The sequence below is a fragment of the Pseudophryne corroboree genome, chromosome 6 (genome assembly GCF_028390025.1).
Source record: "Pseudophryne corroboree isolate aPseCor3 chromosome 6, aPseCor3.hap2, whole genome shotgun sequence".
Lineage (NCBI taxonomy): Eukaryota > Metazoa > Chordata > Amphibia > Anura > Myobatrachidae > Pseudophryne > Pseudophryne corroboree.
The window spans coordinates 744676780-744701991 of NC_086449.1; the positions used below are offsets into that span (position 1 = coordinate 744676780).

At 45.8% G+C, this 25212-nt stretch overlaps 1 protein-coding gene across 1 annotated transcript in view; it reads left to right on the forward strand.

The window, feature by feature from the left end:
* Positions 1–7918: 7918 nt before the first annotated feature.
* The window catches only part of LOC134934677 (troponin I, slow skeletal muscle-like), a 56006-nt gene continuing 38712 nt past the window's right edge, over positions 7919–25212 (forward strand). The window contains exons 1-2 of the mRNA XM_063930055.1: positions 7919–7951; positions 8679–8720. Coding sequence (XP_063786125.1) covers positions 7919–7951; positions 8679–8720 — 75 coding nt within the window. The remainder of the gene's footprint in view (positions 7952–8678; positions 8721–25212) is intronic.

A 25212-nucleotide genomic window follows, 5' to 3' on the forward strand; every position in this document is an offset into this window, starting at 1 on the left:
TTCTTGGCTTCACACCACGCAACATATTTTCTCCAAATGCGGTGATAATGTTGTGCGGTCACTTCCTTCCTAGCTTTAATCAAGGTAGGAATAACTTCCTCTGGAATGCCCTTTTCTTTTAGAATCCGGCGTTCAACCGCCATGCCGTCAAACGCAGTCGCGGTAAGTCTTGGAACATACAAGGTCCCTGCTGAAGCAGATCCCTTCTTAGAGGTAGAGGCCACGGATCTTCCGTGAGCATCTCTTGAAGTTCCGGGTACCAAGTTCTTCTTGGCCAATCCGGAGCCACTAGTATTGTTCTTACTCCCCTTTTCCGTATAATTCTCAGTACCTTTGGTATGAGAGGCAGAGGAGGGAACACATACACTGACTGGTACACCCACGGTGTTACCAGAGCGTCCACAGCTATTGCCTGAGGGTCTCTTGACCTGGCGCAATATCTGTCCAGTTTTTTGTTGAGGCGAGACGCCATCATGTCCACCTTTGGTTTTTCCCAATGGTTCACAATCATGTGGAAATCTTCCGGATGAAGTCCCCACTCTCCCGGGTGAAGGTCGTGTCTGCTGAGGAAGTCTGCTTCCCAGTTGTCCACTCCCGGGATGAACACTGCTGACAGTGCTATGACATGATTTTCCGCCCAGCGAAGAATCCTTGCAGCTTCTGTCATTGCTCTTCTGCTTCTCGTGCCGCCTTGTCTGTTTACGTGGGCGACTGCCGTGATGTTGTCCGACTGGATCAACACCGGCTGACCCTGAAGCAGCGGTTTCGCCAGGCTTAGAGCATTGTAGATCGCTCTTAGCTCCAGTATATTTATATGAAGAGACGTCTCCAGGTTTGACCATACACCCTGGAAGTTTCTTCCCTGTGTGACTGCTCCCCAGCCTCGTAGGCTGGCATCCGTAGTCACCAGGACCCAGTCCTGTATGCCGAACCTGCGGCCCTCTAACAGATGGGCACTCTGCAACCACCACAGGAGAGACAACCTTGTTCTTGGTGACAGTGTTATCCGCTGATGCATGTGCAGATGCGATCCGGACCATTTGTCCAGCAGATCCCACTGAAATATTCGTGCGTGGAATCTGCCGAATGGAATTGCTTCGTAAGAAGCCACCATCTTTCCCAGGACTCTTGTGCATTGATGTACTGACACATTTCCTGGTTTTAGGAGGTTCCTGACAAGTTCGGATAACTCCCTTGCTTTCTCCTCCGGGAGAAACACCTTTTTCTGAACAGTGTCCAGAATCATTCCCAGGAACAGCAGACGAGTTGTCGGTGTCAATTGAGATTTTGGAAGATTCAGAATCCACCCGTGTTGTTGAAGCACTACTTGGGTTAGTGCTACCCCGACTTCCAGCTGTTCTCTGGACCTTGCCCTTATCAGGAGATCGTCCAAGTAAGGGATAATTAATACGCCTTTTCTTCGTAGAAGAACCATCATTTCGGTCATTACCTTGGTAAAGACCCGAGGTGCCGTGGACAAACCAAACGGCAGCGTTTGAAACTGATAATGACAGTCTTGTATCACGAACCTGAGATACCCTTGGTGTGAGGGGTAAATTGGGACATGCAGATAAGCATCTTTTATGTCCAGGGACACCATGAAGTCCCCTTCTTCCAGATTCGCTATCACTGCTCTTAGTGACTCCATCTTGAACTTGAATTTCTGTATGTACAGGTTCAAGGATTTCAGATTTAGAATAGGTCTTACCGAACCGTCCGGCTTCGGTACCACAAATAGTGTGGAATAATACCCCTTTCCCTGTTGTAGGAGGGGTACCTTGATTATCACCTGCTGAGAATACAGCTTGTGAATGGCTTCCAATACCGTCGCCCTTTCTAAGGGAGACGTTGGTAAAGCAGACTTTAGGAACCGGCGAGGGGGAGACCTTTCGAATTCCAACATGTAACCCTGAGATACTATCTGCAGGATCCACGGGTCCACCTGTGAGCGAGCCCACTGATTGCTGAAAATCTTTAGTCGACCCCCCACCGCTCCTGAGTCCGCTAGTAAAGCCCCAGCGTCATGCTGATGGCTTTGTAGAACCCGGGGCGGGCTTCTGTTCCTGGGCAGGGGCTGCTTGCTGCCCTCTCTTACCCTTTCCTCTGCCTCGGGGCAGATAAGACTGTCCTTTTGCCCGCTTGTTTTTATAGGAGCGAAAGGACTGCGGCTGAAAAGACGGTGTCTTTTTCTGTTGGGAGGGGGTCTGAGGTAAAAAAGTGGATTTGACGGCAGTTGCCGTGGCCACCAGATCCGATAGACCGACCCCAAATAATTCCTCTCCTTTATATGGCAATACTTCCATATGCCTTTTGGAATCCGCATCACCTGACCACTGTCGCGTCCATAAACTTCTTCTGGCAGATATGGACATCGCATTTACTCTCGATGCCAGAGTGCAAATATCCCTCTGAGCATCTCGCATATAAAGAAACGCATCCTTTAATTGCTCTAAAGTCAATAAAATACTGTCCCTATCCAGGGTATCAATATTTTCAGTCAGGGAATCCAACCACACTACCCCAGCACTGCACATCCAGGCTGAGGCTATTGCTGGTCGGAGGATAACACCAGTATGTGTGTAAATACTCTTCAGTGTAGTTTCCAGCCTCCTATCTGCTGGATCCTTGAGGGCGGCCGTATCAGGAGACGGCAACGCCACTTGTTTTGATAAACGTGTGAGCGCTTTATCCACCCTAGGGGGTGTTTCCCAGCGCGCCCTAACCTCTGGTGGGAAAGGGTATAATGCCAATAACTTCTTTGAAATTAGCAGTTTTCTATCGGGGTTAACCCACGCTTCATCACACACGTCATTCAATTCCTCTGATTCTGGAAAAGCTACAGGTAGTTTTTTCACCCCCCACATAATACTCCTTTTTGAGGTACCTGCAGTATCAGAGATCTGCAAAGCCTCCTTCATTGCCGTGATCATATAACGTGTGGCCCTATTGGAAAATACGTTTGTTTCTTCACCGTCGACACTAGATTCATCTGTGTCGGTACCTGTGTCGACTGACTGAGGTAAGGGACGTTTTACAGCCCCTGACGGTGTCTGAGACGCCTGAGCAGGTACCAACTGGTTTTCCGGCCGTCTCATTTCGTCAACTGACTTTTGTAATGTACTAACATTATCACGTAATTCCATAATTAAAGCCATCCATTCCGGTGTCGACTCCCTAGGGGGTGACATCACCATTACCGGCAATTGCTCCGCCTCCATACCAACATCGTCCTCATACATGTCGACACACACGTACCGACACACAGCAGACACACAGGGAATGCTCTTATCGAAGACAGGACCCCACTAGCCCTTTGGGGAGACAGAGGGAGAGTTTGCCAGCACACACCAAAAGCGCTATAAAATGTATATAAACAACCCTAAAAGGTGTTGTTTCTGTTATAGGCGCTTTAAATATATAAATATCGCCAAAATATGCCCCCCTTCTCTTTGTTACCCTGTTTCTGTAGTGCAGTGCAGGGGAGAGTCCTGGGAGCCTTCCTCACAGCGGAGCTGAGCAGGAAAATGGCGCTGTGTGCTGAGGAGAATAAGCCCCGCCCCCTTTTCGGCGGGCTTTTCTCCCGGGTTTTGAGATATCTGGCCTGGGTTAAATACATACATATAGCCTCAATGGCTATATGTGATGTATTCCTTTGCCATAAAAGGTATTAAATATTGCTGCCCAGGGCGCCCCCAGCAGCGCCCTGCACCCTCCGTGACTGGTCAGTGTGAAGTGTGTAGCAACAATGGCGCACAGCTGCAGTGCTGTGCGCTACCTTCATGAAGACTGAAGAGCCTTCTGCCGCCTGTTTCCGGACCCTCGATCTTCAGCATCTGTAAGGGGGATCGGCGGCGCGGCTCCGGGACGAACCCCAGGGTGACCTGTGTTCCGACTCCCTCTGGAGCTATGTCCAGTAGCCTAAGACTCCAATCCATCCTGCACGCAGGTGAGTTGAAAATCTCTCCCCTAAGTCCCTCGATGCAGTAAGCCTGTTGCCAGCAGGACTCACTGAAAATAAAAAACATAAAAACTTTTTCTAAGCAGCTCTTTAGGAGAGCCACCTAGATTGCACCCTGCTCGGACGGGCACAAAAACCTAACTGAGGCTTGGAGGAGGGTCATAGGGGGAGGAGCCAGTACACACCATGTGATCCTAAAAGCTTGCTTTTGTGCCCTGTCTCCTGCGGAGCCGCTATTCCCCATGGTCCTGACGGAGTCCCCAGCATCCACTAGGACGTTAGAGAAAATTCTTACGATCAGACATTTGATTTAGGCATCTTGTGCTGCGTGGTATGGCATATCGCTCATTGGGATCTCGGGTGTCACAATACCTACACCTGGATCCCGATAGGGGCATCATACCACCGCCGGTATACCGGCGAGGTAGGTGATTCCCCCTCTATGGGTGTCCACGACACCCATAGAGGGAGAACAGAACCTGTGATGAGAGCAGCGAGCCCACAAGGGGCTTTGTTGCACTCACCCCCTGCCGGCATTCCACCGCTGGGGAGGCCAATGTCAGTATACTGACAAATGGCATCCCGTGTGGCGGGATATCGTACTGAACCCCTCCACAGCAGTTGATCATTTTATGTCCCGGATTCCACTATATGTTTTATGCCCTAGTTCACAATACAGCACATTGTAGTGCTATCTGTACACATTATGCCACACAGCTGCCCCTAATTCAGATTATGCCATACAATGTCCCCGGTATATAATATGCCACAATGAAGTGCCCCAGTTTACAATATGCTACATTGTAGTAAACCCAGTTCATATTATACCACATTGTAGTGTCCCCCAGTTCATTTTATGCCACATTACAGTGCCCCCTGTTCATATTAAGCCACACTATAGTGTCTCCAGTTCATATTGTGTCATATTACAGTGCTTGGGTTCATATTGGGTAACACTGCAGGACCCTCCAGTTTATATTATTCCAAATTAAAGTTCCCTGGTGAGATTATGCCACAATACATGACCCTTATTATTATTACATCCACTACATACCCCACTCACTGAAAATGGAATTTCACCTTATTCAGGCTGAGAAACGGGTCAGACCCAGTAGCATAATGGGCAATTCAGGGAACTTGGTAGAAAACTTTATGACCTGGGTCCAGGGACTCCTAAGCCTCTGGGCCCCATAGCAATTGCAGCCCCTGTTCCCTCTATACAGCTAAGCCCATGATTGGATTTATTTTCTAACTTGCGCTAAACCATACCTAATAACTGTTCTGCTTTTAGTGAGACAGTCTCCCTTTTTCGCCCTTGACTCACCCCTGGGCCAGGGCCACAGCATCCCATTGGGGAGACGGCTGTCGGGAAGGTCACTGACTCTCTCACCGAGGCTATGTATACAGTATAGGTCAAAGAATGCCACACACATGCATCTTGCATCTAAATATTAAAGAAAGAGTTTATGGAGGCAACCCAGCAGCTCAGTAAGTGCAGACCATGCCCCCGCCATGCGCAATTATAAGCATGATGCAAAAATTAGTACAACATTTAAGTTATTGACAAATATTTGTGCAAAGAGCTCTACAGCTGATATAAAACTATTAGCCCTATAAATTGCTTTCAGTTGCAGTTGTGAATACTACATGTTCACATTGAATGGTTTTAACTACAGCAAAAGGCTATCTGTAAAATCTGCTGCATCCTGCAGAAAACAACGTGTGGTGTACATATCAACCCCGTGAGCATTTGCCATAGCTGCCCTACACTTGATTGGCCCCCAAAAAAGACATGCAAAAATTACTAACATACCTATTTTTCTGTATCATTAACAGTATTATTACAGGGCTGTTAAAATGAAAGCACCCCTGCTATAATTTTAGGTTGCTATAGAGAAAGCTGTTCTACCAATGGAAACTGTTGTTGACCACAATGGAGGACACATTGACCATTTGTAGCACTCTTCCAGTGATTAGCATCACCATATCGCCACCTGATTAAATATTTTTATTTTATTTATAATTTGTTTTCAATAGATGGCTAACACATCCTCTGAAGTACCTATTATCACATTTTCTTTTCATTACAGAAGTCACTCCAAGCTGCTCTAAGTGAGGATACTTTCATTTTAGCATCCCTTGTATTTCCCAGAATTCTGTTAGCCTCCATAGATTCATGCATGGAAAGTTGTGCTGTGCTCTACGCTGGGTGTTCTTTCTAATTTATTAAGAAGCATTAAAAGATATTGGAACACAATAACGAGACTAAAATGTTGATTATTAATTACATTTTCATTTAATTCAACAGCTGTGAACATATTTTCATCATGGCTGAAAGGTAAGGAGGCTTTCTATGTTCTCTTCTCATAGCACTTTCAGTAGTGGTATCCAATATTATAGTTATAGGCACTTTCAGTGGTTGTATACAATATTATAGTTATAGGCACTTTCAGTGGTTGTATACAATAGTATAGTTATAGGCACTTTCAGTGGTTGTATACAATATTATAGTTATAGGCACTTTCAGTGGTTGTATACAATATTATAGTTATAGGCACTTTCAGTGGTTGTATACAATATTATAGTTATAGGCACTTTCAGTAGTGGTATCCAATATTATAGTTATAGGCACTTTCAGTAGTGGTATCCAAAATTATAGCTATAAAAAGTCACTACAAACATTTGATTTCTATCCCAATAAACATGTCACCTGGTTTTTGGATAATGAGTCCTATTAATATGCATTATGCAAAATTTAGAAGCTAAGGTTCCAAAGCTGGACCAAGTTAGATTTCTAAATCTGAACATATGATGGTTGGACCAAGCAGCCAGATGGCAGACTGCATAGCATGTTCAGATGAGGACCTCATACAAGGTGTAATGTGATGTGTTCAACAATGTGCTGGGTAATGGACCCCAGTGGCTGATGGCAATGTAGAAATTAAAAGTAAGGACCTTGATACTACACTGACACAAAGGCCCCCAGACCCGATTTCATTGTGGCTTGGTAGCTGTGAAGAGTTAATGTCCACACTGAAGTTGATTGTAGCAATTGGCATGTTTACCAGTAAATGTATGGTATGGTGCTCTCATCTCACCCTTAGTGTGTTTGGAGTTGCGTTGGTTACAAAATTATGGAAGGTACAAATGTATGGCCTTGACATACCTGGAAGAGTCTATTATTTTAACCATTGTTCTAGTGTGGTCGCATCAGACAAGACCACACCATATTGGGCATATTGGGCTTTCCCTGAAATGGTCGCATCTGACGGACCAGACCTATTGAAGGGGCCAGGACCAGCTACTGAAGGGAGCATATGTCCGTCTTTGCAGCACGTTACACCGTTTCGAAATGCTCTGCAATGCCCTCAGTTGAATTCCCCCTATATGTGTATTAAATTAAAGTGACCCAAGGTTATCAGATTAATACCCCTTTCACACCAGAAATGCAGGGGCAAAACCCGGGAATTCTGCCACGGGCTCATGCAGGGACATTCCCGGGTTGGCACCTTTCACACCAGCATTTTTTGCCGGGACATCCCGGGTCTGCACCTTTCATACTGAACCCGGGATGGTCCTGCATTTTCTGAAAATGGGCGTCTCAGAAAAGACACAAGACCAGGAAGTGCCCTGAATAGCCAATCAGCATCAGTATAGGCAACCCAGGAAGGTGGGACATGTCCCTGCACCATTCACACTGTCCAGGTTCCAGGGACGATCCCGGGACCAACCCTGGTTGATTGCAGGGTTGAAATGCAGGGACAGAAAACCCGGGTTTTTGTCCCTGTACCCTGTCACACCAAGAAATTTCCCGGGTTGATGCGCGTTCATGTGTTTTTAACCCGGGAAATTTATGGCTGTGTGAAAGGGGTATTAGGCTCCAATCAGGATTCCCATGCTTGAGACCAGATGGTTAAATCAAATTGACTAAAATACTAATTAAATCACCTGTGCTCAAGAATGGATATCTTTAAAACCTATACTGTAATGGAGGTATTTTGGATACTCTGGCCTAAGCAAATGACAGGTTACATGGGTACCATTGTTTTTCACTTCAAAACTTCAAAAAATGTGAAATATATCAACACGTATCATGCATCCAACCCTGCATCAGTTTTCTAAAGGAACTGATTAACCATAGCATGGAATCTATTTCTCAAGTCACCACCACTATACCTTCTCTCATAACTAGTCTCTGAGGGAATAAGGCTTCTTCTGAGGACACTAGTGCATATACTTGATGGATGCGTGACAGCTGTCATCTAGTGGGTGGGGATAATATGATAATAATAGTGATTAATATTAATTGCCAGAACCAAACATTACTTGTTTATACATGTATGTTTTCTTTTGTTTCTTTTTACTCACGCTCAATGGTTTAAATTGCTGGCAGTATGAGAGGTTATATTGGTGGTTCTTCTTAAAGGAAAAATCCATGACCTAGATTTGAGTCTTGCTAAACACAAAAAGATCCTTTATACAGCCTGCCACAATGCTGACAAAAACCAGCAACACAATTGTCTCATTATAGCGATACTGCTTGATGATATTAAACAAAACTTGGAATCAAAATCTAAACTAATTCATTTTCTATTTTGTCCCCTACATTTTAATCTGGTGTCCAATTCAGTGAGGTAAGTTGAACAGTTAATGTATGATTGACTAATGTCTATCCCTCACAATGCACACATGTCTAACATTTTATTTTCATTCATTACAGGTTAAGCCTAAAATCCCAGCTTCCAGGAAGCTTCTCCTGAAGGTAATTTTATAGCAATATAAATGTATAAAATATGGTATATATCAGTGTCTCCCAAACGCCGTCATTACAGTCCAGGTTTTAAGGATATCCATGCTTAAGTCTAGAAGGTTAAATCAAAAGTGCTACCTGACCCTCTCCATGAGGGAGAAAATGCTCTGTTCCTGGACTTTCCTGGTAATGTATGATTGCCATCACCTGTGGTGAAACACCTTTCTTATCAATTAACTAGCTCACCACAGCCTACCTCCCAACATGACCCTCTCCATGAGGGACAGAATGCTTTGCCCCTGGACTTCCCTCTTAATTTATGATTACCATCACCTATGCTGAAACACCTTTCTTATCCATTAGCCTGTTCAGCACAGGTGCCAGCAATCATAAATTAAGAGAAAAGTCCAGAAGCAGAGCATTGTGTCCCTCCTGGAGAGGGTCATGTTGGGAGGTATGCCACAGGTGATGGCAATGATACATTACCAGGAAAGTCCAGGAACAGAGCATTTTCTCCCTCATGGAGAGGGTCAGGTAGGCAAGTATGCACTGCTGTGATTATGGACACTGTTTCTCTGCTTTATTTCTCTCCTCCATCTTACCATGTTGCCTACACAAGGCAATTGGGCGGTATTGCAGCATACAGTATGTGGCTTGAAAATGGCCGCACTGTCTGTTAATAATTTGATCAAAATCACATACCCTCCAACATGACCCGCCCCACTAGGTACAAAATGCTCTGTTTCTGGACCTCCCTCATAATTTATTATTGCCATCACCTGTGAAGAAACAGCTTTCTTATCATTCAACTAGTTCAACACAGGTGATGGAAATCATAAATTAAGAGGGAAGTCCAGAAACAGAGCATTATGTACCTAGTGGGGCGGGTCATGTTGGAGGGTCTGAAATCAATCAGCTCTTTGACCGGTGTGTTGGTGAATGTGGTCAGAACGTGACTGCTATCAGTCTGTGTGTCATCTAATGACTGGATTACCAGGCCTCTGTGTTGCCGGGCAATTCCATTTAACCCACCTACTGTATTTGTGAGGCTAAATACATCATTCAACTTGTATTTGGTCAAGCAAAAACAATAAAAAATGGCTTATTTTACCTAAACATACCGAATTTTTTGATTGGCCAAAAAGACTACAGTATTATAATGATAAACATGCATTTTGCTTTGATGGTATCTGGTCAGGTGGCTGACAGTGACCATGTTGACATTCATAATGTTGACACTAGAATGTTGACATGGTTCAATGTGTCAACAGGCACCATGTCAACATCCTCAGAATTTTGACATGTTCACAGAGGCAACATCTGAAATGTCACCATGTGAAATTCTCAAAATGCAGACGGTTCGAGTTTGGTGCCACCAGGAGGGTTAGTGTTAGGCTAGAGGGGAAGGTTATAGTTAGGTTGTGGGGGAGGTCAGTGTTAGGCACTAGGGGTAGGGACTAATGTTATTGAAAATACCGAAACGCTGCTGAGTCACACATCTGCACTGGAACTACACGTCACATGAGCGCCAGGACCCGGAAGAAGACGCTGGAGAAGTGCAGCCGCCAGGACCATGACCACCGGGCCACCAGGGGCATTAACCTGACATTTTACCATGTCAGCATGTCATCAGTGTACACATGATGAATGCTGACTATGGTCACTGTCGACATGCTAAGCATTTTGACATTCTTATGTTGACCTTATACAAGTTGACACGAGAACTGTTGACCTAACATACCACCCCCGCTTTGACATATAAGGAATGTATAAGTACACTTGGCATTCTGTGCCAAGCATTGAAGCATTCAGTCTGCAAACTCAGCCACAGAACTCACACATTTTAGATCCTTAGATTTTACATGTAATTAAAGTTGTGGCTCAACCTAATGGTTTATACCATCTGCAGCGGCGCCTGTTATGTCCGTTATTATCATGCAGAAGAAATAACTCAGCCCCACTTATAGAAGTGATGATTGCGTTATGAAATACATTACAGAGGCATTAGACGAGGCTTAAGGATGCCCTTACATAACTATCTCCGATTACACACAGATTGTCACCTCTTATTCCTCACAACATGTACAGCTAATCTTATCAGTTACACCGTATTAGGCACATTTTGACAGTAAAAACATATGTGCCCCCCCCCTAATAGAAATTGTGCTTGAGGAGAAATATTTTAGCCAGATGATCTAGGAGGCGCACATGGAAAATTCCATAATATCCTCACAGCTCTGGGTACTGAGCAACCAGCATGAGCTGACTGCATCTGACAGGAGCCTGCGGGCAGCTTAGAAGTAGAACACATCAGTTCTGCTCTGAGTGATATGTCCCCGTGATGGTGAGAGTAGCATTCTCTTTACAAGGATATCAGATGCGTACTGATTAAAGGGGCAGATGTACTAAACCTTGGAATCAGAAAGTGAGAGATTTTGGTAAAATTATCCTGTTTTTTTTTTTTTAAAGTGGCGATCATTTACATGGTAAAACCAGGCTGATTTTGCCATAAAAATTATTGCCACTTAAAAAAAAAAAAAAAACAGAAGAATTTTGCCAAAATCTCTCACTTTCTGATTCTCACACCTTATTACATTTTCCCCTTGGAGAGAGATAAAGTGGATGGAGATAAAGTACCAACCAACCAGCACCTAACTCATTTTTCAAACACAACCTGTAACATTACAGTTGCTTGGTAATTTATCTCTCACAGGTTTAGTACATATGCCTCAAAGTTCCATATAGATCACCATTCATAGTAATTTAGTGCTCTAGTAATTACAGTTCTCTCGTCAACAATGTCAATGGATATTAGGCCTGATTCAGAGATATATGTAATGCTGATATTTATGAACTTGAGCGATTATTGTCCAACTACGCACGAGTCACGGTCACACTGTGCATGCATGGCGACAGTCGCAGACTTATACACAAAATAATTGACAGACCGGAACCATTTGTGCAAGAGAATGGGGAGTGGTGACAAATATGCAACATGTCACTACCATTTTTGGGGTGTGTCTCGGCCTATAACTGCGATCCTGTATGCAGAAAACATGGCGCCAGCGTTTCAGTTCCCCGCAACCATAGAGTTATTTAAGACTGCGACAACTGAATGATCCGCGACCGATGCGTCTGTGTACACAGTTGCTTGGAACGGTGAAGCTGCCAGCGTCAGACCCAATACAAATCCTGGCGTCTGACAACTTTGCATATTTTTTGCACAGAATTGGTGCACGGCAGTGGTAGCCAACCCTGGTCCTCGAGAGCTATCAACAGTTCACATTTTCCAGCTCACCTAGCAGGTGCACAGGTGCAGTCATTACTCACTGTCACATTTTAAAAGATCCACAGGTGGAGCTAATAACTTCACTTGTGATTCTGTGAGGAGACCTGGAAAACATGAACTGTTGGTAGCTCTTGAGGACCAGGGTTGGCTACCCCTGGCGTACGGGGTCGCAGCTGCGTATTCATTAGCATATAACACTGAATCAGGCCTATTAACATTTTGTACTGCAGCAATACACTTCATTTAGCAATCACCTATTGTTATGTCTACAGAAATGGCGGCCTCCCTCAGCAATATTGTGCGTTATGTACTGATGATAGACATCCACGTATGCAGGAGTTAGCATTCTGTATTGCACATGCTTTTCACCGTTTGTTAAACTGATCACAATTCTCAGCCTATGGGGTTGTAAACTGAGGAAAACGCTGAAGAAATCTCTGAATTCTACAGTTTTCATATTTTTATTTAGGGGGAGATGTATCAAACCTGCTAATGTGAAGAAGTTACCCATAACAACGGGAGCAGCTTCTAGCTATCATTTATCCAGCACCTTCCATAAAATGGCAGAAAGAGATTGGTTGCTATGGACAACTTCTCCACTTTCTCTCTTATAGGGGTAAATGTATGAAGCAGTGATAAGAGTGGAGAAGTGAGCCAGTGGAGAAGTTGCCCAGGACTGACAAAAGAGAAAGGGCCCCTCTGTCCTCCCAATAAAAGATTCTGCTGCACCACTCCACCCCTATGTGATGTCATACATAGTGATATTACATATGGGTGCAGTCAGGGGTGTAGCGAGGGTGGCTCCGGCGCCAAAAAAGTTAGAGAGCGCGCTGCTGCCCGCCACCCCCCTACTGGCAGCCAAGTAGCAGACGGAGGAGAAGCATAGGGAGCGCACATTGAATCGTACTCGGAGACTAGGTAGGGTACAGGGCAGGCCATAGGTGACAGCAGAAGACACTGACAGCCGGCACATGCTGGAACTCTGCCCGTCCCCTTTATATGTCTCACTGTCTGCTTGTAGCTGTGCAGCAGGGTTACTTCTGTCCTGAAGCCTCTCTCTCTTTCCTGGAACCTGCAGCACATGTCACTTCTGCAGCACCTTTCTCTGCCCCGGCTGCTGTAGCACCTCTCTCTGCCCCAGCTGTTGCAGCATTTCTATCTACATTGGTGCTACAGCACCTCTCTCTCTCTGCCCCAGCTGCTGCTGCAGCACCTCTTTTTGCCCCGACTGCTGCAGCACCTTTCTCTGCCCCGGCTGCAGCCGCACTTCTCTCTACATTGATGCAGCAGCACCTCTCTCTGCTAGAGATGAGCGCCGGAAATTTTTCGGGTTTTGTGTTTTGGTTTTGGGTTCGGTTCCGCGGCCGTGTTTTGGGTTCGACCGCGTTTTGGCAAAACCTCACCGAATTTTTTTTGTCGGATTCGGGTGTGTTTTGGATTCGGGTGTTTTTTTCAAAAAACCCTAAAAAACAGCTTAAATCATAGAATTTGGGGGTAATTTTGATCCCAAAGTATTATTAACCTCAAAAAACATAATTTACACTCATTTTCAGCCTATTCTGAACACATCACACCTCACAATATTATTTTTAGTCCTAAAATTTGCACCGAGGTCGCTGTGTGAGTAAGATAAGCGACCCTAGTGGCCGACACAAACACCGGGCCCATCTAGGAGTGGCACTGCAGTGTCACGCAGGATGGCCCTTCCAAAAAACCCTCCCCAAACAGCACATGACGCAAAGAAAAAAAGAGGCGCAATGAGGTAGCTGACTGTGTGAGTAAGATTAGCGACCCTAGTGGCCGACACAAACACCGGGCACATCTAGGAGTGGCACTGCAGTGTCACGCAGGATGTCCCTTCCAAAAAACCCTCCCCAAACAGCACATGACGCAAAGAAAAAAAGAGGCGCAATGAGGTAGCTGACTGTGTGAGTAAGATTAGCGACCCTAGTGGCCGACACAAACACCGGGCCCATCTAGGAGAGGCACTGCAGTGTCACGCAGGATGTCCCTTCCAAAAAACCCTCCCCAATCAGCACATGATGCAAAGAAAAAGAAAAGAAAAAAGAGGTGCAAGATGGAATTATCCTTGGGCCCTCCCACCCACCCTTATGTTGTATAAACAAAACAGGACATGCACACTTTAACCAACCCATCATTTCAGTGACAGGGTCTGCCACACGACTGTGACTGATATGACGGGTTGGTTTGGACCCCCCCCAAAAAAGAAGCAATTAATCTCTCCTTGCACAAACTGGCTCTACAGAGGCAAGATGTCCACCTCATCTTCACCCTCCGATATATCACCGTGTACATCCCCCTCCTCACAGATTATCAATTCGTCCCCACTGGAATCCACCATCTCAGCTCCCTGTGTACTTTGTGGAGGCAATTGCTGCTGGTCAATGTCTCCGCGGAGGAATTGATTATAATTCATTTTAATGAACATCATCTTCTCCACATTTTCTGGATGTAACCTCGTACGCCGATTGCTGACAAGGTGAGCGGCGGCACTAAACACTCTTTCGGAGTACACACTTGTGGGAGGGCAACTTAGGTAGAATAAAGCCAGTTTGTGCAAGGGCCTCCAAATTGCCTCTTTTTCCTGCCAGTATAAGTACGGACTGTGTGACGTGCCTACTTGGATGCGGTCACTCATATAATCCTCCACCATTCTATCAATGTTGAGAGAATCATATGCAGTGACAGTAGACGACATGTCCGTAATCGTTGTCAGGTCCTTCAGTCCGGACCAGATGTCAGCATCAGCAGTCGCTCCAGACTGCCCTGCATCACCGCCAGCGGGTGGGCTCGGAATTCTGAGCCTTTTCCTCGCACCCCCAGTTGCGGGAGAATGTGAAGGAGGAGATGTTGACAGGTCGCGTTCCGCTTGACTTGACAATTTTGTCACCAGCAGGTCTTTCAACCCCAGCAGACCTGTGTCTGCCGGAAAGAGAGATCCAAGGTAGGCTTTAAATCTAGGATCGAGCACGGTGGCCAAAATGTAGTGCTCTGATTTCAACAGATTGACCACCCGTGAATCCTTGTTAAGCGAATTAAGGGCTGCATCCACAAGTCCCACATGCCTAGCGGAATCGCTCCGTGTTAGCTCCTTCTTCAATGCCTCCAGCTTCTTCTGCAAAAGCCTGATGAGGGGAATGACCTGACTCAGGCTGGCAGTGTCTGAACTGACTTCACGTGTGGCAAGTTCAAAGGGCATCAGAACCTTGCACAACGTTGAAATCATTCTCCACTGCACTTGAGACAGGTGCATTCCATCTCCTATATCGTGCTCAATTGTATAGGCTTGAATGGCCTTTTGCTGCTCCTCCAACCTCTGAAGCATATAGAGGGTTGAATTCCACCTCGTTACCACTTCTTGCTTCAGATGATGGCAGGGCAGGTTCAGTAGTTTTTGGTGGTGCTCCAGTCTTCTGTACGTGGTGCCTGTACGCCGAAAGTGTCCCGCAATTTTTCTGGCCACCGACAGCATCTCTTGCACGCCCCTGTCGTTTTTTAAAAAATTCTGCACCACCAAATTCAAGGTATGTGCAAAACATGGGACGTGCTGGAATTTGCCCATATTTAATGCACACACAATATTGCTGGCGTTGTCCGATGCCACAAATCCACAGGAGAGTCCAATTGGGGTAAGCCATTCCGCGATGATCTTCCTCAGTTGCCGTAAGAGGTTTTCAGCTGTGTGCGTATTCTGGAAAGCGGTGATACAAAGCGTAGCCTGCCTAGGAAAGAGTTGGCGTTTGCGAGATGCTGCTACTGGTGCCGCCGCTGCTGTTCTTGCGGCGGGAGTCCATACATCTACCCAGTGGGCTGTCACAGTCATATAGTCCTGACCCTGCCCTGCTCCACTTGTCCACATGTCCGTGGTTAAGTGGACATTGGGTACAACTGCATTTTTTAGGACACTGGTGAGTCTTTTTCTGACGTCCGTGTACATTCTCGGTATCGCCTGCCTAGAGAAGTGGAACCTAGATGGTATTTGGTAACGGGGGCACACTGCCTCAATAAATTGTCTAGTTCCCTGTGAACTAACGGCGGATACCGGACGCACGTCTAACACCAACATAGTTGTCAAGGACTCAGTTATCCGCTTTGCAGTAGGATGACTGCTGTGATATTTCATCTTCCTCGCAAAGGACTGTTGAACAGTCAATTGCTTACTGGAAGTAGTACAAGTGGGCTTACGACTTCCCCTCTGGGATGACCATCGACTCCCAGCGGCAACAACAGCAGCGCCAGCAGCAGTAGGCGTTACACGCAAGGATGCATCGGAGGAATCCCAGGCAGGAAAGGACTCGTCAGACTTGCCAGTGACATGGCCTGCAGGACTATTGGCATTCCTGGGGAAGGAGGAAATTGACACTGAGGGAGTTGGTGGGGTGGTTTGCGTGAGCTTGGTTACAAGAGGAAGGGATTTACTGGTCAGTGGACTGCTTCCGCTGTCACCCAAAGTTTTTGAACTTGTCACTGACTTATTATGAATGCGCTGCAGGTGACGTATAAGGGAGGATGTTCCGAGGTGGTTAACGTCCTTACCCCTACTTATTACAGCTTGACAAAGGGAACACACGGCTTGACACCTGTTGTCCGCATTTCTGGTGAAATACCTCCACACCGAAGAGCTGATTTTTTTGGTATTTTCACCTGGCATGTCAACGGCCATATTCCTCCCACGGACAACAGGTGTCTCCCCGGGTGCCTGACTTAAACAAACCACCTCACCATCAGAATCCTCCTGGTCAATTTCCTCCCCAGCGCCAGCAACACCCATATCCTCCTCATCCTGGTGTACTTCAACACTGACATCTTCAATCTGACTATCAGGAACTGGACTGCGGGTGCTCCTTCCAGCACTTGCAGGGGGCATGCAAATAGTGGAAGGCGCAAGCTCTTCACGTCCAGTGTTGGGAAGGTCAGGCATCGCAAACGACACAATTGGACTCTCCTTGTGGATTTGGGATTTCAAAGAACGCACAGTTCTTTGCGGTGCTTTTGCCAGCTTGAGTCTTTTCAGTTTTCTAGCGAGAGGCTGAGTGCTTCCATCCTCATGTGAAGCTGAACCACTAGCCATGAACATAGGCCAGGGCCTCAGCCGTTCCTTGCCACTCCGTGTGGTAAATGGCATATTGGCAAGTTTACGCTTCTCCTCCGACAATTTTATTTTAGGTTTTGGAGTCCTTTTTTTTCTGATATTTGGTGTTTTGGATTTGACATGCTCTGTACTATGACATTGGGCATCGGCCTTGGCAGACGACGTTGCTGGCATTTCATCGTCTCGGCCATGACTAGTGGCAGCAGCTTCAGCACGAGGTGGAAGTGGATCTTGATCTTTCCCTAATTTTGGAACCTCAACTTTTTTGTTCTCCATATTTTATAGGCAGAACTAAAAGGCACCTCAGGTAAACAATGGAGATGGATGGATTGGATACTAGTATACAATTATGGACGGACTGCCACGGTTAGGTGGTATAAAAAAACCACGGTTAGGTGGTATATATTATAATAATAATACAATTATGGATGGACGGACTGCCTGCCGACTGCCGACACAGAGGTAGCCACAGCCGTGAACTACCGCACTGTACACTGGTTGATAAAGAGATAGTAGTATACTCGTAACAACTAGTATGACACTATGACGACGGTATAAAGAATGAAAAAAAAACCACGGTTAGGTGGTATATATTATAATAATAATACAATTATGGATGGACGGACTGCCTGCCGACTGCCGACACAGAGGTAGCCACAGCCGTGAACTACCGCACTGTACACTGGTTGATAAAGAGATAGTAGTATACTCGTAACAATTAGGATGACACTATGACGGTATAAAGAATGAAAAAAAAACCACGGTTAGGTGGTAGGTATATAATAATAAATAATACAATTCTGGTCGGACGGACTGCCTGCCGTGTGCCGACACAGAGGTAGCCACAGCCGTGAACTACCGCACTGTACACTGGTTGATAAAGAGATAGTAGTATACTCGTAACAATTAGGATGACACTATGACGGTATAAAGAATGAAAAAAAAACCACGGTTAGGTGGTAGGTATATAATAATAAATAATACAATTCTGGTCGGACGGACTGCCTGCCGTGTGCCGACACAGAGGTAGCCACAGCCGTGAACTACCGCACTGTACACTGGTTGATAAAGAGATAGTAGTATACTCGTAACAACTAGTATGACACTATGACGACGGTATAAAGAATGAAAAAAAAACCACGGTTAGGTGGTATATATTATAATAATAATACAATTATGGATGGACGGACTGCCTGCCGACTGCCGACACAGAGGTAGCCACAGCCGTGAACTACCGCACTGTACACTGGTTGATAAAGAGATAGTAGTATACTCGTAACAATTAGGATGACACTATGACGGTATAAAGAATGAAAAAAAAACCACGGTTAGGTGGTAGGTATATAATAATAAATAATACAATTCTGGTCGGACGGACTGCCTGCCGTGTGCCGACACAGAGGTAGCCACAGCCGTGAACTACCGCACTGTACACTGGTTGATAAAGAGATAGTAGTATACTCGTAACAATTAGGATGACACTATGACGGTATAAAGAATGAAAAAAAAACCACGGTTAGGTGGTAGGTATATAATAATAAATAATACAATTCTGGTCGGACGGACTGCCTGCCGTGTGCCGACACAGAGGTAGCCACAGCCGTGAACTACCGCACTGTACACTGGTTGATAAAGAGATAGTAGTATACTCGTAACAATTAGGATGACACTATGACGGTATAAAGAATGAAAAAAAAAACCACGGTTAGGTGGTAGGTATATAATAATAAATAATACAATTCTGGTCGGACGGACTGCCTGCCGTGTGCCGACACAGAGGTAGCCACAGCCGTGAACTACCGCACTGTACACTGGTTGATAAAGAGATAGTAGTATACTCGTAACAATTAGGATGACACTATGACGGTATAAAGAATGAAAAAAAAACCACGGTTAGGTGGTAGGTATATAATAATAAATAATACAATTCTGGTCGGACGGACTGCCTGCCGTGTGCCGACACAGAGGTAGCCACAGCCGTGAACTACCGCACTGTACACTGGTTGATAAAGAGATAGTAGTATACTCGTAACAATTAGGATGACACTATGACGGTATAAAGAATGAAAAAAAAAACCACGGTTAGGTGGTAGGTATATAATAATAAATAATACAATTCTGGTCGGACGGACTGCCTGCCGTGTGCCGACACAGAGGTAGCCACAGCCGTGAACTACCGCACTGTACTGTGTCTGCTGCTAATATAGACTGGTTGATATTTAAAGAGATATTAGTAGTATACAACAATACTATACTGGTGGTCAGGCACTGGTCACCACTCCTGCAGCAAAAGTGTGCACTGTTAATTAATATAATTGTACTCCTGGCTCCTGCTAACAACCTGCAGTGCTCCCCAGTCTCCCCCACAATTAATTATAAGCTTTTAATTTATACATTGATGACTGTGCAGCACACTGGGCTGAGCTGAGTGCACACAGACTGAGTCACACTGTGTGACTGACTGTGCTGTGTATCGTTTTTTTTTTCAGGCAGAGAACGGATATAGCAGAGAGAAGTGAACGGATATATTATATTAAATAAAAGTTAACTAGCAACTGCACTGGTCACTGACTGTGGTAAACTAACTCTGTCTGCGACTCTGCACAATCTCTCTCTATCTAATCTATCTCTATTCTAATGGAGAGGACGCCAGACACGTCCTCTCCCTATCAATCTCAATGCACGAGTGAAAATGGCGGCGACGCGCGGCTCCTTATATAGAATCCGAGTCTCGCGATAGAATCCGAGCCTCGCGAGAATCCGACAGCGTCATGATGACGTTCGGGCGCGCTCGGGTTAACCGAGCAAGGCGGGAAGATCCGAGTCGCTCGGACCCGTGAAAAAAAACATGAAGTTCGGGCGGGTTCGGATTCCGAGGAACCGAACCCGCTCATCTCTACTCTCTGCCCCAGCTACTGCTGCAACACCTCTCTGCATTAGAAGCTGCAGCACCTCAATCTGCCCCTCAGGCTGCAGCAGCACCTCTCTCTGCCCCTCAGGCTTCTGCAGTACAGCTTTATCTGCCCCTCAGGCTTCTGCAGTGCAGCTCTCTCTGCCAATCAGGCTGCTGGGTCACAGCTCTCTCTTCCCCTCAGACTGCTGGGTCACAGCTCTCCCTGCCCCTCAGGCAATTCTGGCATTATTTTCATTGAAGCAAAGTGGGATTATCAGGTCTGGGATGACAGTTCTAGGGTGTTATTTTCATTGAGGCATTGAGGGATTATGCAGTCAGGGGGCAAATTTTGGTGCATTATTTTCATTGAGCATTTGGGGGGAGAGTCAGGTCTGTGGGTGGAGGGTTACATTTGGGGCATTATTTTATTGAGGCATTGGGAGATTATCATATCTGAGGGGGTAAATTGTGGGCCATTATTTCCATTCAGAGATTGGGGAGGTTATCAGGTCTGTTGGGGGTTCACATTTTGGGCTTTGTTTTCAATGAGGAATGGAGGGGTTGTGAGGTCAGGTCTGTTGGGGCATATATAGTGTTTTTAATTATTTTTTTTAATTAAGCAAGTAAATAGTTAAATACATCTAGGCTGCTGCGGCACAACTCTCCTCCTCAAACTGCTGGGTCACAGCTCTCTCTGCCCCTCAGACTGCTGGGTCACAGCTCTCTCTGCCCCTCAGACTGCTGGGTCACAGCTCTCTCTCTGCCCCTCAGACTGCTGGGTAACAGCTCTCTCTGCCCCTCAGACTGCTGGGTCACAGCTCTCTCTGCCCCTCAGACTGCTGGGTCACAGCTCTCTCTGCCCCTCAGACTGCTGGGTCACAGCTCTCTCTGCCCCTCAGACTGCTGGGTCACAGCTCTCTCTGCCCCTCAGACTGCTGGGTCACAGCTCTCTCTGCCCCTCAGACTGCTGGGTCACAGCTCTCTCTGCCCCTCAGACTGCTGGGTCACAGCTCTCTCTGCCCCTCAGGCAATTTTGGGAGATTATTTTCAATGAAGCATAGTGGGATTATCAGGTCTGGGATGACAGTTCTAGGGTATTATTTTCATTGAGGCATTGGGGGATTATGCAGTCAGGGGGCAATTTTGGTGCATTATTTTCATTGAGCATTTGGGGGATTCAGGTCTGTGGGTGGGGGGTTACATTTGGGGCATTATTTTGATTGAGGCATTGGGAGATTATCATATCTGAGGGGGGAAGTTTTGGGGCATTATTTCCATTCAGAGATTGGGGAGGTTATCAGGTCTGTTGGGGGTTCACATTTGGGGCTTTGTTTTCAATGAGGAATGGAGGGGTTGTGAGGTCAGGTCAGTTGGGGCATATATAGTGTTTTTCATTTGTTTGTATTAAGCAAGTAAATAGTTAAATACATCTAATTCCATAGTGGCTCTGCCATGGTATAATGTGTATAAGAGGCTCAACCATAGTGTAATGTGTATAAAGGGCTCTACTGTGTGGTGTAACGTGTATAAGGGGCTCTACTGTGTGGCATAACATGTATAAATGGTAGTAATGTGTGGTGTAATGTGAATTGGTACTATTCTGTGGCCACGCACCTTCCCAATGAAGCCATGCCCCTGTATTGTTGTTGCAAGCTATCGGCATGCACTGACCCTATTTTAAACATGGGGGGCACCCAAAGGAAAAGTTCACCCTGAGCTCCACAAGGTCTAGAACCGGCCCTGTCACCAATTTAGGATGTTTAATATTGTTTCTTTCCAAATGTAACCACATGTTGGCTAGGCCCCCAATTCAGTGCTCTGGGCACCATGTCGCCTAGCTACACCTCTGGGTGGAGTGTTGCGAACCTACAGGAGTGGTTGACAGAGCTGATGCGCAGTTGAAGGCTTGTTTTAAGAAATCCTTCCTGTGCATCAGCCGTCTGTTGTTTACCAACCTGGTGCAGCTCTACAGGTATTGGTGCTAGGAGCCAGGAGTAGGCCCCCCTCTCTGTAAGGACCCAGGACACCAGTCCCGACAGTCCCCCCCGATGGCTGCCCTGGATGATGATGACAGTCAGCTGGACTGCTTAAAATTGGCTGTTGTAAACACCCCACTGACACTGATTCTTCTTTCCTCGCCCTGGAACAAAATGTGGTTCTGTGAGCATATTTAAGCAATTTTATGTTTGGGGGATTCTATTGCAATGCAAAATAGAAATGGCTATTTCTGCTGTGTCATGCTGGGTACATGCTAAACGATGCAGTGGACGATGACACAATTGGTGGAATTCAATTGCTTGAAAAGTCGGCTGGGTGTCTGCTTTTTCTTGTCTATTAGATAGGAAAAACAGACACCCAACTGACTTTTCAAACAATTGAATAACCCTCAATGTATTGTTGCTCTCCACATTTAAAATGCATGCCATCGTTCTATGGATTGTCCCATTGGGCATACAGCACACTCAACAGCATAACCCAGAGAACGTCCTATGGGAGCACGCGATCGCGGGTACATACTGAGTGATCTGGCCAATATATCATTCCGATACGCGTGGGAAACTATATAGCATCCGGTTAAATGCCTACTGTGTACCCGGCTTCAGAGAGGATTCAGTAGTTAAAATAATGGCGAATATCAGTTGCATTTGTAGCATATAAGGCAAGTGGTTCAAACCATGCCCATAACTTGGGCATAATGACTATGGCACCTTTCTGCTGTTACAGATCAGAATGCATCAAAATGTAAAGAATGTTAGCCTCAGTGGGTTTAACCTCTGGGATAGGAATGTTATTGCAGGCGGTAAACCTTTATTGTATTAGGCAACATGGGATAATGGTGTAAATTCACTAAAGGTCGATTTTAATCGCTCATAATCTATTTCAAATCGATATAAATCAATATAAAAAATCTCCTGTTAGTAAATGCACGTTTTAGCCCCTGAAACACAACACTGATGTTGATTGATTTGAATTAGATTAAAATCGGCTTCCGTTCCTATTCAAGCCACATCAAATAGCAGTGTAAAGATACAAACAAAAAAAATAAAAAATAATGTGGGCGCTCCAAAAAGATATATTTGCAACAGCTGCTGGTTTTGTAAATACAAATTTTAATTATAATAATCCCAGGTAATTGCTGTACAACCTAGATACTATATATGTCACAGTATAAAGACAAATAAACAAATTAATAAAACATTTAAAAAACAATTGTCCAAGAGCTCAGAGCTTGCTGGCAGTCATGGAAATAGTCTATTGGATAACGTGGTTAATATGCATAAGGCGGCTGTTAATGATCGTTAGTAATTCAGGCACATTGAGCTCAATAACGAATTAATAGAAGCAGTTCATTGCTTAATATAGCCTGTTATACTTCACCAAGTCCGGGCTGATCTTGTGTAAGTCCAGTGATGTATAGCATGTAGTGACTGCAAACGGATACTGTCCACGTCTGTATTACATCCGTGAGTGGATCTCACTTACTCCACTGGCTGATTTGAAAACAGGCCACTTGGCAACAGTACCCCAAGGATTGGGGGCTTCTGCCTCGTTGGTGGTGGCCTGCGCCGACGTATGCCGCTTGTTTGCCAGGGAGAGCGGTAGGGGCAGCAAGCCCAGAGCTGCAGGAGATGCTGTGTTTGGCCGCGGTCAGCGGCTTCCGGGTTCGGGGCTTCCGGCTGCGTTCCACCTTAAATGGCAAATACGAAGAATGAACCTAGACCGTTGAGCAGGTAAGTTCAAACTGAACGTTCAAAGCGTCATATAGAAGGAGTATCAATTCAACCTTCCCAGATAAAATCATGGATGCTGGATCATTACAGATTTTATCTGGGAAGGTTGAATTGATACTCCTGCAGCTCTGGACTTGCTGCCCCTACCGGTGATATTAATGCCAGCTCAGGCTGGCGAAATCACAGGGCAGCATGTGGAGATCCCTACTTCTGCCACGCTTTCTCTGCCCCCTGGCAGAGAAAGCTGTGCGGGGACCGGCCAGTGTTATCAGATATGTGTGATGGACACACAAGCTGATCACTGGGTAAAACAAAACAAAAAAAGAAAACCAAAACCAAAAACATACTTACCAGTCCAGGGAGCCAGTGATCAGTGATCCGGTGTGGGCTGCTGAGTGCTGACACATCCATGTTCTGCGCTGTGACCGCACAGGATCCAGCGACCGGCAGCCCAGCAGGAGCAGCGATCACCAGCTCCCTGAACCGCTCAGCACACATCTCTCCCCCCGCTCAGTACAGTGCAATGTGTGCTGAGCGTGCGGGGCGAGTGGGGGGGCTCTCATTTCACCCAGGCCAATCTAGCACCAGCGATAGCGATGCGCGGGTCTGCGCATCGCTATCGCTGTGAGGGGTACACACGGAGAGATCACTGCTTAAAATCTAAGCAATCTAGTCAGATTGCGTAGATTTTAAGCAGCGATCGCTCCGTGAGTACCCCCCATAAGTCTTATGGTGCCCATACACTTGTGCGATGCCCCAATCAGCACTGAAGTAACTGACATCGCAGGGCATCGCACCAGCAGATCAGGTGCGTTCAAATCACACCTGAACTGCTAAAAAGATTACCATGCGATAGATCGCATGGTAATCACGTGATGGGTACGTCACCGCCGAGTGGGAGCGGCCTCTGGCCGCTAACGGCGGGTGCCCATCGCACATCGCAGTGCGATATAAAGCATGTGTTTCTAGAAACACATGCGATCGCACTGCGATTCGATAAATATTATGTGCAGCACATACTATCTTGAGACGCGATATTCGACTGGCGTGCCCGCGCATTGCGTCGAAAGGTACTAAAATGTGCATACAATCCTTCGATTTCTCTCACAGATGTGGTCGAAATTGAAGGATAGTACCGATTATCTCATAAGTGTATGGGCACCATTATACTTCCTTCCACAGTGCACACAGGACTGCAGAAGTCACATTGCAATGTTATGTGCTAATGAATGGGAATTATCTTGTGCAGCAGACCCAGTCTTATCTTCCTGCGCAGAGATGTCCAAAAACAGCACTTAATCAGAATGCTGGAGAAAAAACAAACAACCAATTAGCCAATTACAAAACCAACACAATCATTTTATACAGTAAATACGCAGTTATCCAGGTCATCTTCTGTATGTTACCTTATACACACATGAATGACACATACTGCAAGGCAGCTATACATCTGCAGGTTGCATGACTGCAAAGGACAC